The sequence below is a fragment of the Ranitomeya variabilis genome, chromosome 5 (assembly GCF_051348905.1).
Source record: "Ranitomeya variabilis isolate aRanVar5 chromosome 5, aRanVar5.hap1, whole genome shotgun sequence".
In the NCBI taxonomy this organism is placed as follows: domain Eukaryota; kingdom Metazoa; phylum Chordata; class Amphibia; order Anura; family Dendrobatidae; genus Ranitomeya; species Ranitomeya variabilis.
Genome location: NC_135236.1, coordinates 444,552,633 through 444,572,117, shown reverse-complemented (window position 1 = coordinate 444,572,117; position 19,485 = coordinate 444,552,633). Strand labels below are relative to the sequence as shown.

Below are 19,485 nucleotides of genomic sequence, written 5' to 3'. Positions count from 1 at the left end.
AATCCAAGGAGAGATCTGAATCCCAAACCAGAAACATTGACAGCTGGCATGAACTGAAGACCAGAGCCAGGTTAAATAGCAAAGCCAGGAGAGACGATCAGTGAAAGCAGCTGCTACAGCTAAACTCAAGGAGCAGCAGTTCCACTCGAAACCACCAGAGGGAGCCCAAGGGCAGAACTCACAAAAGTACCATTCACAACCACAGGAGGGAGCCCAAGGACGGAATTCACAACAGAAAAGATCCTTAAATGTATGCTGATGTAGGAAAAGATCCTTACATGTATTCGGATGTAGGAAAAGGTCCTTACATGTATGCTGATGTAGGAAAAGGTCCTTACATGTATTTGGATGTAGGAAAAGGTCCTTACATGTATTCGGATGTAGGAAAAGGTCCTTACATGTATTCGGATGTAGGAAAAGGTCCTTACATGTATTTGGATTTAGGATAGATTGACAAGCCTAGTATGGGTGTCATTGTGGCGTAACTGCAGATTCTAGTATCTGAACTTAAAGCTTCACAGTTATCAATTCAGGTCCCTGGACCTGCAGCCAGATCAGGACTTGCATCTGTAATACGGCCACCCAAATGTGCCCGTATGCTTATTTGTAACTAGCCTAAGCCTAGGTTCATATCTCGTTTCCCCCGTTGGCCAATAAAGAGCCCCAGAAGCCTTTTTGCCATTTTCTGTGGTTTTGTCACAAGCTCTTCTGGTTCACAGCAGTTTCCTAAAGAGAACCTTAATCTGTCAGAATATACGGCACAGAAATTTCAGCATAGGATCCATGGATAGCTGAAACTAAGCATGCATCCCGCGAGCAGAGGAGCATGTGCTCAATAGAGGTGGCATCCACTCTGCCTTATGGCCCGTCTTGTTTATGACGCCAGAAATAATGTTCTTTCATCCACAAAGGACCTTGGTTGTAATGTATGGAACGTCATCGGAAGTAGAGGGTAGCTTCACAGTCAGGGTTATGCGCTAAGTGGTACACTTTTGACTAGGTTAGTAAATTGAAAATGTTCACTGTAGATTGGAAATGTATTTTGGATCTATGGAATCCCCTGTAAGGGCCTATTCACACATCAGTATTCTGTGGCAGTGTTTGCATGCCAAAACGTACAGAGAAAAACTATATTTAAAAGACTGACACCTCTCCTGTGTTTTGGAGACACTGCTGATTTTAGCAGAGAAATACTGGTGAAAGGCTGATAAAAAATACTGATGTGTGAATAAAGCCCAATTATGTGAGCCTTACACTGTGATATTAAATCCCACAGCTGTTCCTCTTTGTTCAGTAATGTCATTATTACAATTAAATGTACCCCCCACTACACTCCAGAGAAAACAACAAAAAAATCCCAACACTCGGTTCAGCATTGCAGGTTTATTTATTTGGTATAGGCTAAAAACCAAGGCAGAAAAGTGCTAAAATGTTGATGAAGGAGTTAGGCTCTGCTTGACTTTGAAACCCCGGCCATTTCTTTCGGGGCTGGTTCATGTGATATTATTTTCATCCAAATGCTGTCCGTGAAAAAACAGACAGCACTTGGATCAATATTATTCAATATGGCAGTGCCGATGGGCAATTTTTTTAATTGACCGAATCTACGAGTGAAAAAAAAATCGCAGCGTGCATTAGTTTCTTCCATAAATTGGATGAGACTCACCCAGTCAAGTTTATGGGTGTGTGAAAAAGATCAGATATCGTACGGAGCCAAGGAAGAGCATCCGATTCATGTCCTATATGATTAATAGTTGCTGCTGTAAAAAAATATATATATAATTACTAGTGATGAGCGAACGTGCTCGGATAAGGTGTTGGTATCTGAGCATGCTTGTGTGCCAACAGAGCAACTTTGGCGTGCTCGAATAATATGTTCAAGTGCCTGTGGCTATTCGACAGGTGCAACCCATGCAGTGATTCCCTAACAAACAGGCCATCCCTGCATGTGCTGCGGCCAGCAGCGGGGACTCAAACCTATTTTTGTAGCACGTCGAAGACCCTTGTTTAGCACACAAGCATGCTTGGACAGCAACTTATCTGAGCACGTTCGCTCATCAATGAAAATGGAAGTTATGCCTTGAATAACCCTTCAAAGAGCAAATTGGCCTTAACCCCTTAGTGACCACCAATACGTCTTTTTACTGACCAGAGATATAAGAGACTAGCATCCCCATACAGGTGACAATCCAGTAGCTGCCGGCTGTACACTATAGCTGACAACTTGCTGCATCAGCCACAATTAGTGTTGGCACCGTCCATATCTGTTTCACCCCTTAGATGCTGCTGTAAATAGTGACTACATCATAGAAATGGTTAATAGAGTGTGGGGGCTCCTTTTTCCCTATCTAGACCGTGAGATCATGATTGTGTGGTCCTGATGTTTGCCATGGCAATTAATGAGCAAATAGCGGCCTTAAGGTACCGTCACATTAAGCGACGCTGCAGCGATATAGACAACGATGCCGATCGCTGCAGCGTCGCTGTTTCGTCGTTGTGTGGTCGCTGGAGAGCTGTCACACAGACAGCTCTCCAGCGACCAACGATGCCGAAGTCCCCGGGTAACCAGGGTAAACATCGGGTTACTAAGCGTAGGGCCGCGCTTAGTAACCCGATGTTTACCCTGGTTACCAGTGTAAATGTAAAAAAAAACAACCACTACATACTTACATTCCGGTGTCTGTCGGGTCCCCCGGCGTCCGCTTCCCTGCACTGTGTAAGCGCCGGCCCTAAAGCAGAGCGGTGACGTCACCGCTGTGCTTTGCTTTCCGGCCGGCACTGACACATTCAGTGCAGGAAGCTCTGAGCAGCAGCGCGGACGCCGGGGGACGTGACAGACATCAGAAGGTGAGTATGTAGTGTTTTTTTTTTTTACAATGGTAACCAGGGTAAATATCGGGTTACTAAGCGCGGCCCTGCGCTTAGTAACCCGATATTTACCCTGGTTACCATTGTAAAACATTGCTGGCATCGTTGCTTTTGCTGTCAAACACAACGATACACGCCGATCTGACGACCAAAGTTCTGGACTTCTAGCTCCGACCAGCGATATCACAGCAGGATCCAGATCGCTGCTGCGTGTCAAACACAACGATATCGCTATCCAGGACGCTGCAACGTCACGGATCGCTATCGTTATTAAGTTGTTTAGTGTGAAGGTACCTTTAGAGTCTGCCAGCTATAGCGGCCTGTTAAGAATTTAGTGACATGCGTCATTTTGAAGCTGCACCGACCGCAACAAAATCCTAGCATGTTGCATTTGACGCAGGTCAGCGCAGCATCAAGACGCATGCGGAGGCATCCGCATACCTCCGCATGGCCTGCGTACCAAATGTTAAGCATGGGGTACGCAGGACGCATGCAGACGTAGGCGGAGCTGAAGGAAGAGGTGCGACAGTGGGCGGGGCTTCACAGAGGAAGGTGGCCGTCCGCAGCCCTGCCGAACGCTAGTGTGAAGCCTGCCTAACAAAATAAAAACATTTCACAAATTGTGCTGATTTAAAGCAGAAACGAGGGAAATGTTATTTACCAATGTTTTTCTATGGTATGATCCATCTGGATTAAACGAATAATCATTCAAAGTTTGAAAATTGCGATTTTTTTTCTTTACATTTTTGAAAATTTCTGATATTATTTATGAATAAACACAAAACAATTCAACCTAAATTTACCATTATCACAAATTATAATGTGCCACGAAAAAACGTCTCAAAATCACTGGCTTTTGGTGAAGCGTTCCAGAGTTATTACCACATAAAGTAACACTGGTCAGACTTCAAAAAATTGGCCTGGTCGCTATGGGGTTAAAAAAGGCATTATATCACCTAAAGGTTCATCTATTAAGGCTATGTGCACACGGTGCGGATTGGCCGCTGCGGATTCACAGCAGTTTTCCATCAGGTTTACAGTACCATGAAAACCTATGGAAAACCAAATCTGCTGTGCCCATGGTGCGGAAAATACCGCGTGGAAACGCTGCGTTGTATTTTCCACAACATGTCAATTTTTTGTGCGGATTCCGCAGCGTTTTATGCCTGCTTAACAGGAATCTGCAGTTGTAAAATCGCAGGTGAAATCCGCACGAAATCTGCGGTAAATCCACAGGTAAAACGCAGTGCGTTTTACCTGCGGATTTTTCAAAAACGGTGCAGAAAAATCCGCACACCAATCCGCAATGTTGGCACACAGCCTAACAGTTCCTCTTAGTGAACGAAGACATATCCTTATTCGAAAAGAAACGTTGGTCCCTCAGGCCCTGGAAAGGTTACAGCTTCCAAAAATACTAGGAGAATTATAACATCATTAAAAAACACACATACAAAGGCAACATTTATTTTGTACATAACGTCAGATTTTCCAGGTAGTTTGCATATGGTTTCCTCATAACACTGGATCGCACAAATGTCTATTTAATACATTTAGGTTTCTCCCAGTTTGTATTACACTCAGAGGCCATATTTCTTCTTTAGTGTTGCATAAGTGTCATCCATCATCTTTGCTTTTTCTATGAAGGCAAATAAGGAGCGGACATCTGTAAAGAAAATATCAGAGATAAATCAAGAGAAAACAAATGGCGAGTCCATCATTCCATGATTTTTTTTTTAAGCTTGAGGCGCTTTTAATGGCTATTTTGAATGTAGTTATCATAATTTACAGTCAACAGTAAAATGAGCAACGCTGCTGCCTCGTTAGAGTGAATGGAAAACTACTGTTTGGGGGCACTGGGGGGCTCAGAACAGCAGGAACATTATTTGACTTTTGGAATAGATAGCGGATTTGCAGAGCTTAAATATTGGAAACACCCCACAAGACACCCAATTTTGGAAACTACACCCCTCAAGGAATTTATCTAGAATTGTGGTGAGTACATTGAACCCACAGATGCTTCACAGAATGTGATAACGAACTTTGAAAAGGGAAAAAAACATTTTTCCCACAAAAATATTGCTTTAGGCCTGTTTCACACGTCAGTGGCTCCGGTACGTATGGTGACAGTTTTCTCACGTACCGGAGACACTGACTCACGTATACACATTAAAATAAATGTGTCTCTGCACATGTCAGCGTGTTTTCACCCCCCATAGGGGTGGAGCCGCATATTCATCCCTGTAATGAGCGGTACCACGTGAACGCTCACACAGGACAAGCTGCGGCGCTGAGAGGAAGCATCGCGGGAGCTGGGTGAGTATTTTAATCCAAGCGGGCGGGCGCACGGGGTGGGAGGCGGGCGGTGACCGGGAACTTTATTTTAAAAACAAAAAAAATTAAAAAAAACATTGATTTTTCATTCCTTCTCTCCAGCGAACTCTGCTGGGGAGAAGGGATGAATACCGGCTTCAGCACCACACGCAAGGGGGACAGCGCTTAACTCTAGCGCTGTCTCCTGCACGGTCCGTGTGGTCCTCAGTCGGCACACGGGCGGCACACGGCTGCCACACTGATGTGCCACGTGAGCACACGGAAACGGATAACTCCGGTACAGATTTCTCCGGTACCGGAATTATCTGGACGTGTGAGACTGGCCTTAGTCCCATATTTTTCATTTTCACAAGGGTAATAGGACCTTACAATTTGTTGTGAAATTCCTTCTGAGCACTCCGATATCCCATATGTGGTGAGAACTACTGTTTGGGCACATGGCATGGCCCAGAAGGGAAGAAGCGCCAATTGACGTTTGGAGTGCAATTTTGGTTAGAATAGATTGTGGATGTTATGTCATATTTGAAGGGACCCTAACATGCCCAAGCAGCAGAAACCCCACATTTTGGAAACTACACCTCTTGAGGAATTCATCTAGGGGTATAGTGAGCATTTTTAACCCAAACGTGATTCACACAATTGTATAACATTGGGCCGATTCAATGGAAAATTATTTATAATATTTATTTTTTTTACACTAAAATGTTGATTTAGCCCCAAGTTTTAAATTTTCGAATGGGATAATAGGAGAAATTGCATAACAAATAGTGCCATTCATTTTTTCTTGAGTACACAAATACCCCATATGTGGTCCAAAACTACTTTTGAGGCACAGTACTGCTTAGCCACACTGTGAGACTCGGAATGGAGGGACTCTTACTCTTGGAGAACAAATTATAGTAGAATAGTTTGCGGGCTCCATGAACAGAGCCCGTAAGTGCCAGAAGAGCAGACTCATCCTCATGTGACCCTGTTATGGAAATTACACCCTTCCAGGAATTTACCTACAGATGTAGTGATGATTTTTACACCATGGCTGTTTGCCAGAAAACAAGCAGCATTGAATGTTGCTGAGAAAAACTGAAAATCTGCCACTGTAGTACCCTTACATTGCAGTGTCCTGCTTGTGTTTCTGGAGACATGGAACATGTAAATTAAGCGGGCTCACAATGCTAAAGACATGCCAAACATGTGGATGGTTAATGTGGTCTAGGCACACTGTGGGGATCATAAGAGAAAAAGACATTTGGATTTGGGAGGGCAGAATTTGCGGGTTTTCTTTTGGGAGAGAAGGGGGCAAGGAACCATAGCGCTTTTTCAGCGCCTTTGTGCTACCAGTAATGTTGAAGCCCCCTATATTTCTTTTGGTCTCTGAGTGCAGTTATTCTAAGTGCAGTTTTCACAGTGTAGAACAAATACTCTACAAATGCCCCAGAAGGAACCAGAAGGTATTATGCATTAAGGTGCTTGCTTCACTTTTGTTAAGGCCGGGGTCACACATGTGAGGAATACGGACGAGTGCTATGAGAAAAACATTGCATAGCACTCGGACCAGTATTCATCCATGGGGCAACTCCCATCGAGACTCGGCGCACTCTGTGCAAGACATGACACTCGGCTCCCGCTCACAGCAGAGGAGGAGCCGAAGGTCATTAGCATATCGCATCGGATGCCATACGCTCGTCTGACCCCGGCCTAAGCATGAACATCTCACTTGATTCCCAAGATTTCAAGTCTGCGAATTAATAATTGTTCCTATGTTTGGTTCTAAATATTCAGTTTTCTTTCTCTTGATCATTTGTGGTCTGTGTCTGTCCAGTGTGGAAGTTCATCTGGTGTATATCTTGAATAGTAATGCCTGTTGTGGTCTATCGCTAATTACTTATTCAACAAGGCAAAGTGGTCCTACATCTGGCTTAACCCCTTCATGACCCAGCCTATTTTGACCTTAATGACCTGGCCATTTTTTGCAATTCTGACCAGTGTCCCTTTATGAGGTAATAACTCAGGAACGCTTCAACGGATCCTAGCGATTCTGAGACTGTTTTTTCGTGACATATTGGGCTTCATGTTAGTGGTAAATTTAGGTCGATAATTTCTGAGTTTATTTGTGAAAAAAACGGAAATTTGGCGAAAATTTAGAAAATTTCTCAATTTTCACATTTTGAATTTTTATTCTGTTAAACCAGAGAGTTATGTGACACAAAATAGTTAATAAATAACATTTCCCACATGTCTACTTTACATCAGCACAATTTTGGAAACAAATTTTTTTTTTGCTAGGAAGTTATAAGGGTTAAAATTTGACCAGTGATTTCTCATTGTTACAACAAAATTTACAAAACCATTTTTTTTAGGGACCACCTCACATTTGAAGTCAGTTTGAGGGTTCTATATGGCAGAAAATACCCAAAAGTGACACCATTCTAAAAACTGCACCCCTCAAGGTGCTCAAAACCACATTCAAGAAGTTTATTAACCCTTCAGGTGTTTCACAGCAGCAGAAGCAACATGGAAGGAAAAAATTAACATTTAACTTTTTAGTCACAAAAATTATCTTTTAGCAACAATTTTGTTATTTTCCCAAGGGTAAAAGGAGAAACTGGACCACGAACGTTGTTGTGCAATTTGTCCTGAGTACGCTGATACCTCATATGTGTGGGTAAACCACTGTTTGGGCGCACGGCAGGGCTCGGAAGGGAAGGAGCGCCATTTGACTTTTTGAATGAAAAATTGGCTCCAATCTTTAGCGGACACCATGTCGCGTTTGGAGAGCCCCCGTGTGCCTAAACATTAGAGCTCCCCCACAAGTGACCCCATTTTGGAAACTAGACCCCCCCAAGGAACTTATCTAGAAGCATAGTGAGCACTTTAAACCCCCATGTGCTTCACAAATTAATCCGTAAAAATTAAAAAGTACTTTTTTTTCGCCAAAAAATTATTTTAGCCTCAATTTTTTCATTTTCACATAGGCAACAGGATAAAATGGATCCTAAAATTTGTTGGACAATTTCTCCTGAGTACACCGATACCTCACATGTGGGGGTAAACCACTGTTTGGGCACATGGTAAGGCTCGGAAGGGAAGGAGCGCCATTTGACTTTTTGAATGAAAAATTATCTCCATTGCTAGCGGACACCATGTCAGGTTTGGAGAGCCCCTGTGTGCCTAAACATTGGAGCTCCCCCACAAGTGACCCCATTTTGGAAACTAGACCCCCCAAGGAACTTATCTAGAAGCATCGTGAGCACTTTAAACCCTCAGGTGCTTCAAAAATTGATCCGTAAAAATTAAAAAGTACTTTTTTTTCACACAAAATTTCTTTTAGCCTCAATTTTTTCATTTTCACATGGGCAACAGGATAAAATGGATCCTAAAATTTGTTGTGCAATTTCTCCTGAGTACGCCGATACCTCATATGTGGGGGTAAACCACTGTTTGGGTGCACGGCAAGGCTCGGAAGGGAAGGCGCGCCATTTGACTTTTTGAATGGAAAATTAGCTCCAATCGTTAGCAGACACCATGTCGCGTTTGGAGAGCCCCTGTGTGCCTAAACATTGGAGCTTTCCTACAAGTGACCCCATTTTGGAAACTAGACCCCCCAAGGAACTTATCTAGATGCATAGTGAGCACTTATAACCCCCAGGTGCTTCACAGAAGTTTATAACGCAGAGCCATGAAAATAAAAAAATATTTTTCTTTCCTCAAAAATGATTTTTAGCCCGGAATTTTTTATTTTCCCAAGGGTAATAGGAGAAATTGGACCCCAAATGTTGTTGTCCAGTTTGTCCTGAGTACGATGATACCCCATATGTGGGGGTAAACCACTGTTTGGGCGCACGGCAGGGCTCGGAAGGGAAGGCACGCCATTTGGCTTTTTGAATTGAAAATTAGCTTCAATCATTAGCGGACACCATGTAGGGTTTGGAGAGCCCCTGTGTGCCTAAACATTGGAGCTCCCGCACAATTGACCCCATTTTGGAAACTAGACCTCCCATGGAACTAATCTAGATGTGTGGTGAGCACTTTGAACCCCCAAGTGCTTCACAGAAGTTTATAACGCAGAGCCATGAAAATAAAAATTAATTTTTCTTTTCTCAAAAATGATTTTTTAGCCCACAATTTTTTATTTTCCCAAGGGTAACAGGAGAAATTTGACCCCAAAAGTTGTTGTCCAGTTTCTCCTGAGTACGCTGATACCCCATATGTGGGGGTAAACCACTGTTTGGGCACATGCTGGGGCTCGGAAGGGAAGTAGTGACGATTTGGAATGCAGACTTTGATGGAATGGTCTGCGGGCATCATGTTACGTTTGCAGAGCCCCTGATGTGCCTAAACAGTAGAAACACCCCACAAGTGACCCCTTTTTGGAAACTAGACCCCCCAAGGAACTTATCTAGATGTGTGGTGAGCACGTTCAACCCCCAAGTGCTTCACAGAAGTTTACAACGCAGAGCCGTGAAAATAAAAAATCATTTTTCTTTCCTCAAAAAAGATGTTTTAGCAAGCAATTTTTTATTTTCACAAGGGTAACAGGAGAAATTGGACCCCAATATTTGTTGCCAAAGTTTGTTGTGAGTACCCTGATACCCCATATGTGGGGGTAAACCACTGTTTGGGCGCACGTCAGGGCTCGGAAGGGAAGTAGTGACATTTGAAATGCAGACTTTGATGGAATGGTCTGCGGGCGTCACGTTGCATTTGCAGAGCCCCTGATGTGCCTAAACAGTAGAAACACCCCACAAGTGACCGCATTTTGGAAACTAGACCCCCCAAGGAACTTATCTAGATGTGTGGTGAGCACTTTCAAACCCCAAGTGCTTCACAGAAGTTTATAACGCAGCCGTGAAAATAAAAAATAATTGTTCTTTCCTAAAAAATTATGTTTTAGCAAGTCATTTTTTATTTTCGCAAGGGTAACAGGAGAAATTGGACCCCAATAGTTGTTGCCCAGTTTGTCCTGAGTACGCTGGTACCCCATATGTGGGGGTAAACCACTGTTTGGGCGCACGTCGGGGCTTGGAAGGGAGGGAGCACCATTTGACTTTTTGAACAAGATTGGCTGGAATGAATGGTGGCGCCATGTTGCGTTTGGAGACCCCTGATGTGCCTAAACAGTGGAAACCCCTCAATTCTAACTTCAACACTAACCCCAATACACCCCTAACCCTAATCCCAACTGTAGCCATAAACCTAATCACAACCCTAACCCCAACACACCTGTAACCCTAATCCCAACCCTAACCCTAATCCTAACCCTAATCCCAACCCTTACCCTAATCCCAACACTAACCACAACTGTAACCCCAACACACCCCTAACCCTATCCGTAACCCTAACCACAAGCCTAATCTTAACCCTATTTCCAACCCTAGCCCTAATTCCAACCCTAAATCTAATTCCAACCCTAAGGCTATGTGCCCACGTTGCGGATTCGTGTGAGATTTTTCAGCACCATTTTTGAAAAATCCGCAGGTAAAAGGCACTGCGTTTTACCTGCGGATTTACAGCGGATTTCCAGTGTTTTTTTGTGCGGATTTCACCTGCGGATTCCTATTGAGGAACAGGTGTAAAACGCTGCGAAATCCGCACAAAATTGACATGCTGTGGAAAATACAACACAGCGTTTCCGCACGGTATTTTTCGTACCATGGGCACAGCGGATTTGGTTTTCCATAGGTGTACATGGTACTGTAAACCTGATGGAAAACTGCTACGAATTCGCAGCGGCCAATCCGCTGCGGATCCGCGGCCAATCCGCTGCGGATCCGCGGCCAATCCGCTGTGGATCCGCGGCCAAATCCGCACTGTGTGCACATGCCCTAACCCTAACCCTACCCCTAGTTCTAACCCTAACCCTAGTGGAAAAAGAAAAAAAAATATTTTCTTTTTTTTATTATTGTCCCTACCTATGGGGGTGATAAAGGGGGGTGTCATTTACTATTTTTTTTATTTTGATCACTGTGATAGGTTATATCGCAGTGATCAAAATATACCTAGAACGAATCTGCCGGCCGGCAGATTCGGCGGGCGCACTGCGCATGCGCCCGCCATTTTGGAAGATGGCGGCGCCCATGGAGAAGACGGACGGACGCCCGGAGGCTCGGTAAGTATGAGGGGGGGGGGGATCTGAGCATGGGGGGTGGATAGGAGGACGGGGGGGGGGTGGCATCTGAGCACGGGGGGAGCGGGCAGGAGGACGGGGGAGCGGACAGGACGACTTAGGGGGCGGACCACATAACGGAGGACTGGGGAGGAGATCGGTGGGTGTGGGGGGGGGGACAGATTAGGTTTTCCAGCCATGGCCGATGATATTGCAGCATCGGCCATGGCTGGATTGTAATATTTCACCAGTTTTTTAGGTGAAATATTACAAATCGCTCTGATTGGCAGTTTCACTTTCAACAGCCAATCAGAGCGATCGTAGCCACGGGGGGGTGAAGCCACCCCCCCTGGGCTGAAGTACCACTCCCCCTGTCCCTGCAGATCGGGTGAAATTGGAGTTAACCCTTTCACCCGATCTGCAGGGACGCGATCATTCCATGACGCCACATAGGCGTCATGGGTCGGATTGGCACGGGTTTTCATGACGCCTACGTGGCGTCAAAGGTCGGGAAGGGGTTAAAGAGAGCATGTGTGCTGGGGCACGGGAAATTTATTCTATGTCCAAAATTTTTAAAGTGTCTCGCCAGTTAAACATGGCACGCGGATAGGGCAGAAGACAGGTAAGCCAGATATCCAAGCAACCATGCTCCATGTTAAATTGTACTACACCATCTAATTTCCAAATCTCTTTGCTTCACATATTTCCTAGCTGCTGTTTCCCTTCACGTCTACTGCCCTTTGACATATTCTACAGTCTCTATTAGTGATGAGCGACCATGCTAGGAAAAAGTGTTATCCGAGCATGCTCAGGTGCTAACCGAGTGTCTTCGGCGTGCTCAAATAATATGTTCGAGGCCCTGTATGTCTAGCGGCTGTTCGACAACCACAAAACACATGAATGGATTGCCTGATTGTTAGGCAATCCATGCATTTGTTGCTGCTGTCATAAAGCCAGGAGACATGCAGGCGCGAGGACTTTAACATATTAATCAAGCACACCGAAGACACTCGGTTAGTACCCGAGCATGCTCGGATAACTTTATCCGAGCACATTCACTCATCACTAGTCTATACATCAGCCCCGCTCTCCTCCCCTCTCCCATGTAGAACTCTGAGGCCCTGTAGACATTTCTCAATTACACAAAACCATCCACTACCACCCTACAGTGCCCAACGCTCACACAAATCAGTGAACCATCTACTCTTTAATTTCGTCGCTGGCGACATCTCTCCCAACCCTGAGCCTCCACATACACTACTATATCTAACTCATCTTGCAGCACATAGAAACCCTGCCAATTTTATGAACATTCAGTGCATGCCTTCCCCTGTCCCTTTTAATTCATCCATTTGGAACACACGGTCAGCATGCATCAAACTGCTCTACATCCAATATTTATTCCTTCCAAATTCATATAACCTTCTGGCTCTCACTGAAACCTGGATCCAGCAGTGCTCTCTCGTATGGGGTAAGCTACAATTTTCACAAACCCCATGACCTGAGATCAGACAAGGTGGAGGTGTTGGTCTGCTGCTTTCATCAAAATGTGTTTTCCAGTTTATCCCACCTGGTACCCTCACTTATGCTTCCTGCCTTCAAAGTCCACAATGTTAGACTCTACAAACCCTTCTCTGCGAGTGGGGTTTGTGAATTGTCCTCCAGGCTCCTCCCATCAGTTTTTGGATCACTTTGCCACTTGGCTGCCACACTTCCTATCCTGTGATATTTCCACTATCATCATGGTGGATTTTAACATCCCCATTGATGAGCCGCTCTCCCCATCAGCCTCTCATCTTCTTTCTCTAACTTACTCCTTTGGCCTTTCACAGCTTACTAACTCTCCTAAACATGAAGACGGGAATACTCATGACTCTGCTCGTTGCATGACTTTATCAACTACCCTCTCCCACTCACTGACCATAACCTTCTTTCCTTCTATGTCAAGAACTGTCTTAACACCCAAGACACCCCCACTTACCACACACACAGAAATCTATGTGCCATCAATATCCAGCATATGAACAATCTACAGATTTCTTTAGCTGCCATCTCTTCCCTCTCCTGTCCAGACTCAGCATTGTCACATTATAACAATACACTGCAGAGCACCCTGCATGAAGAGGCACATGCAAAACGCAGAACGACCCAGCATTGACAGCAGCCCTGGCACATGCTGAAAACACGTTTTCTTCAGCGCTGCTCAAGGTGTGCCGAGCGTCTGTGGAGAAAATCACTCAGTAGAAGACTTCATCCACTAGAAGCTCATGCTCAAAACTTAAAACTCTGCTGTCCACCTGGCTAAACAAGTCTACTTTACCATCCTCATCACATCTCTAGCCCACAATCCAAAACGACTCTTTGAAACCTTTCACTCCCTCCTGAGCTCCATCCCTATCCCTGTATGCATGGTCCCATCCCTATCCTTGTATGCATGGCTCCATCCCTATCCTTGAATGCATGGTCCCATCCCTATCTTTGAATGCATGGCTCCATCCCTATCCTTGAATGCATGGCTCCATCCCTATCCTTGAATGCATGGCTCCATCCCTATCCTTGAATGCATGGCTCCATCCCTATACTTGTATGCATGGCTCCATCCCTATCCTTGTATGCATGGCTCCATCCCTATCCTTGAATGCATGGTCCCATCCCTATCCTTGTATGCATGGCTCCATCCCTATCCTTGTATGCATGGTCCCATCCCTATCCTTGTATGCATGGCTCCGTCCTTATCCTTGTATGCATGGTCCCATCCCTAGCCCTGTATGCATGGTCCCATCCCTATCCTTGCATGCATGGCTCCTTTCCTATCCTTGTATGCATGGTTCCATCCCTATCCTTGTATGCATGGTCCCATCCCTATCCTTGTATGCATGGCTCCATCCCTATCCTTGTATGCATGGTCCCATCAATATCCTTGTATGCATGGCTCCATCCCCATCTTTGTATGCATGGCTCCATCCCCATCCTTGTATGCATGGTCCCATCCCTATCCTTGTATGCATGGTCCCATCCCTATCCTTGAATGCATGGTCCCATCCCTATCCTTGTATGCATGGTCCCATCCCTTATCCTTGTATGCATGGCTCCATCCCTAACAGTGTATGCATGGCTCCATCCCTATCCTTGAATGCATGGCTCCATCCCTATCCGTGTATGCATTGCTCCATCCCTATCCGTATATGCATGATTGGCCCCCATCAAAAAAGCATAAAAAAAATAAACCATTACTCTTACCTCCCTGCGCTTCCTCGCAGCGTCTTGTCCCGTTGCCAGCAGCTGCTTTATGCTTGAAGCAGCGAATGGCAGGGACATCATAAACTGCACACAAGCAGAGCACAGCTGCCGGAATACTCACCGCTCCCCACGCCGGAATTGCAGTGAGTATTAAGTAGCGCACACAGTGTCAGCCGCCAGGTGGTCACGTATGCTGCTACTTAAGAGAAATGAATATTCACCTCTCTCCACGCCCATGTTGATGTTCCAGTATGGGACATCAACTTTCCATGCCCTGATTGCTGATCTAATACTATGCAATGCTTTTTTCATTCCAGGGCATTAGATCAGATATTCGCACAAACGGATGAGGCGTGTCAGCCTCAGAACTTATAGGCCACCGTACCTGGGTGACCTCATGGCACTCAGTAGCACCGGTGGTGGGCATTGCCACCTTGTGTCAACTCTCATGCAGCGCCGACACCCGCTTTGATCGCCACCACACCATGCATGTATGACAGTTTGCAGGAATGCACCTCCCGCAGCGCCATATCTGTACGGCGGATGTCGTCAAGGGTCACAAAAATTAAATGTTTGAAAATATTTTCACAAATAAATGCAAACAACATCGACCTAAATTTACCACTAACAAAGTACAATGTGTCACAAAAAACACATTCTCAGAATCAGTGGTATCCGTTGAATCGTTCCAGAGATATTACCACATAAAGGGACACTGGTTAGATTTGTAAAATTTGGCCTGGTCAGGAAAGTGAAAACAGGCTAGGGGGTGAAGGGGTTAATGGAAGATGTACTATGATAAAACTTTTCAATCGAAAACCTAATTTTATTTTTCAAGCATCTGGAGCGGCAAGATCCAAGTGCAGAGAAAAATGAAAAACTCCATCTGCCTGGCTCCTTTGCCCACCACGAGGAGCTAAACAAAGCTTCCGGAATTGCTCTTAGGCAGCCTAGAGAAGTCTTTCTTAGCTTTGATCCTGAGGCACCTCAAATAAAGTAATCTGCAAGCAAACCAGAAAGCAAGTGCGCTATTTGTTTGTCTCTATTGCACAATCGCAGGAAAAATGATGCTATTCAGCTATCAATTCAAACGCAGAACTTTGTAAAAGACAAGGAAATATGGGTTTACCAAATATGCAACCCGACCGCAGCATGATGCATAGACAGAGACCCCAATTCCAGTGATGTAGTTTAAAGTCTGCAGCAGCTGTGATAGAATCACTGCGTTCTCTGCTGCAGATCTAGCAGAGCACAGAAAGTTGAGCCTTGTGTATAACCCTGCCGACAACACTGATAGCATTCTGTGTACAATATATATTAACTGAAAGCTGCTATCAGTGGTGGGGGAGGGGCAGGATGGGATGCGACACCTAGTCCTTTAGTAATAATCTCCTTCTGATAAAACTCATTTTATTGAAACGGCAAAATGCAGCCTATTAAGCGACACCTCACTGGAATCAGTGTCTCTGCCCCTACACCTTGCAGCTCTCAGATTACATATCATAGCAAAAACCTGCTTATTCCATTTAAGACCAAAATGGAGTGTAGGGGTTGGAACCCCAGGCAAATCCGCTGCATATCTTCACTTAACACCCTGTATATGAACCCATTCTAATAATTTCTAGCTACTATGAATAGTATCACACATATGTCCGTCTTAGGTGGTTACTCTTTAGACTACATCCAGAGGAATTGGGACTGAACAGGATTTCAATATTGAGGGGCTGGGTATGTTGGGAATAAGGTCACTGCAATATATTTCATTTCCTATTGGAAAGGATAGTAAAACAGGTTTATAGCAACACTTAATCAATATACATTAGAAATATTAGATATTCATACTTTCATTGTATAAAAAGCATATATTCTAACTATATAAAAGTACCTTCTTTTTCCGATTCTGACAAAAACATTACTGCCATATCAAACCTCCTAAGCTCAGAAAAGGTTTGTAAAATTTCCATCACAATATCTGCGTCTTCATTTCTAGGAGAAATAACAAAAAAAACACAATATAATAATAAGGTATTATTCCCTATTTTCAATAAACTTGCTGTAGATCTTGGTAATGATTATTTACCAAGCTGTATGTGGATATACTGGTGTGTAGAAGAACTTTCATTACAGCGGAGCTAAAGGCAAGGTCATGCTAATTATTGGCATCTAGTCAAAGTTAATGAAAAACCCAGTAGTTTGTATTGGCGAAAGCCTGAACATGGAGACCTGGTGCTGCTATGCGGATCAATAACCATGAGAACTCCTGCATTGTACTGTGCATACCATCATCTCAGACAAACCTTGTCCTACTGCTCTACCAATACACTTGGACAGGACGTAGACAGATCTCTTCACCGCTTCTCATCGGGGGTATGTTCATATGGAGGGCTAGTACAAGGAGGGGTTAATGGGGTATCAGGTTTCCGAAAGTAAACAGCTTTAGAAATAAATCATTGAATAATAATAACTGATCCTTTGCACCCTCAGATCCATAACTCGCCCCTTCCCGCAAAAGACAATTTTGATCTTTGTTTTTTCCCCCACACCATTTTCTGAGAGCCATAACTTTGTTATTTTTCTGTTGACAGGGAGGGCTTGTTTTTTGGCGGGACAAGTTGTACCTTTGACTGACACCATTTACTTTACATGTAATGTATTGAAAAACAGAAAAAAATAAATCTAAGTGCAGTGAACGAGTGAAAAGAAAAAATGCATTGTGCTGTGAGAATGCTAGGCAACATTATATTTCAGGTCAGCAAGATTACAGCGATATCAAACTTACAGCATCATTTTTTAGGGGTGAAAAAAATGTTTAAAATTAAAATAAATAAATAAACTGGATTTGTGTCTCTAGTTTCTGAGATCCATAACATTTTTCATTTTTCCATCAATGGCCAACATTTGAATACATACATTTTTTGGAATACATACAATGTTTTAATTGCATTTTTTTTTTTTTTTTAGTGCTGGTGACTGAAAAATGACAATTACAGCATTTCAATTTTCTAACTCTTTATGGTGTTTACAGTATGGGTTAATTTTCTATTTTAATGCTTTGGACTTTCATGGATGCAGTGATACCTAATATGATGATGAAAAAGGAGGGTGTGGGTAATGAACATATCAGAAATCATTTTTATTTTTTACTTTATTTCTTAGTCGCCTTTGGGGGACTTGACCTTGCGATCATTTGTTCACTTGCCTTGCTCTATGTACAACAGTACCCCAGTATTGGAGCACATAGATAAAAAGAAGTCCTCTTACAAAGCCCAGCTACAGGCCGCGCGTCACAGGTAGGCCAAGATGACAAGCATGGACCTTCATCACATCCATACTGCCATGACAGCCTATCAGCACCCAGTGATTAACAGAGTATTTAAATGGTTAATAAGCTCTGGTTACTATTGTAACAAGCAGTTAGCAGCTTTTTAAAGTATCCGGTATCTGTGGGGTTTTGTGGCAGTTATACTCTTGAGCCCGCTCCATACATAGAGACCTCACTTAGGATATACAGAAGAAATTAAAAGAAAAAAAAAAAGAAGAGAATCCTAAGGGTACATCCACATGAAATTGACAAGTTGTGGAAAAGCTTTATCAAAATGAAATCTCAATGTGGAGATTTCACCGCTTACATTGCTAATAATGAAATCCCCTGCAAAATTCATGTTACATTGGCAGGAATGTAAGTTAAGATCTGCATGTATATTGGTATGATGACATTGTAACATTGTCATCCACCGTGCTATGTCTGGAACAATAGCAGATTTTACTTACAATGTATGAACATATCTGAATGGTCCACTATGGAGAGATTCCCCAGAGAACTATCCTCTTTTGCAGTATTGTGACTAAGAAAATATGTTGATTCATATGACAAACGCCAATCTCCAAATACACTGGATACGATTCAGCCAGAAAGGAATTGGATGTATTTGGTGATCTCTTTCCTTCCTGTCACTTGTGAAACACAAGTGTTATGGAGCAGTCCTAAAAGGGAATCTGTGAACAAGATCAACCTGCCTAAACCATTCAACTGGCACAGAAGGTCAGAGAAAGATGAACGCGTTGTACCTTATTGACCATTACCTGTTGTCGGAATCCAGAGAAATCCACAATTTTTCTCTGTATTCAAGCAATGGTTAGCAAATGTAAAGTGTTTATCCTTCACTGGCCTAGATGCCCATATAAATGGTTTAGGGGGGAACTTGATCTTGCTGACAGATTCCCTTAAATCGGCAACTATCAAATGTGGCTCTAAAATGACAAATAACCATGGACATCTCTCTCGAAATGTATGAAACACTTCTGAGCATAAACCAATGACTTGCCACTTACTCAATGTATTTAAGTCGAAGAATCTTTACAATTTCATTGAAGACATCTGGATCTAAAGCTTTTTGAAACAGCTTACGGTAAAGGGAAGGCTCAATTTGCTAAAAATGAAGCAAAAAGAACAAAGTATGTTTAATAACAGGATTACACACTAAAATGTATGGTCCAACTACAAATAGTCTTAGCGTCCATCTATGTAGAAACAAAATAATCCATATTGTTTTAATTTTGTATAAACTAGTTTAAAAAAACAAAACAAAAGTTACCGTACATGAACTTAATACATCTTATTGGGAGAAAATAATATATAATGTTAGTAAATGTTCAGAAACCTCTGCAGCATTCCTCATACTACCTTCCTGGTCTTTCTACATAATTAAAAAAAACATACATCTAGTTTGATTGATTTAGTAAATAGTTAAAATGGAGGAAGGGGATGAAAGCTGCAGCATCTACAGGTCCTTCTCAAAAAATTAGCATATAGTGTTAAATTTCATTATTTACCATAATGTAATGATTACAATTAAACTTTCATATATTATAGATTCATTATCCACCAACTGAAATTTGTCAGGTCTTTTATTGTTTTAATACTGATGATTTTGGCATACAAC

At 43.3% G+C, this 19,485-nt stretch overlaps 1 protein-coding gene across 2 annotated transcripts in view; it reads right to left on the bottom strand.

Annotated features, from left to right (window-relative positions):
* Positions 1-4,316: 4,316 nt before the first annotated feature.
* RPAP3 (RNA polymerase II associated protein 3) overlaps positions 4,317-19,485 on the bottom strand; it is a 136,048-nt gene continuing 120,879 nt past the window's right edge. For both annotated transcript variants that reach the window (XM_077265383.1, XM_077265384.1), the window contains 3 exons: positions 18,875-18,972; positions 16,428-16,528; positions 4,317-4,531 (listed from right to left, as the gene is read on the bottom strand). In XM_077265383.1, the coding sequence (XP_077121498.1) occupies positions 4,446-4,531; positions 16,428-16,528; positions 18,875-18,972 (285 nt within the window). In that variant the 3' untranslated portion in view covers positions 4,317-4,445. The remainder of the gene's footprint in view (positions 4,532-16,427; positions 16,529-18,874; positions 18,973-19,485) is intronic.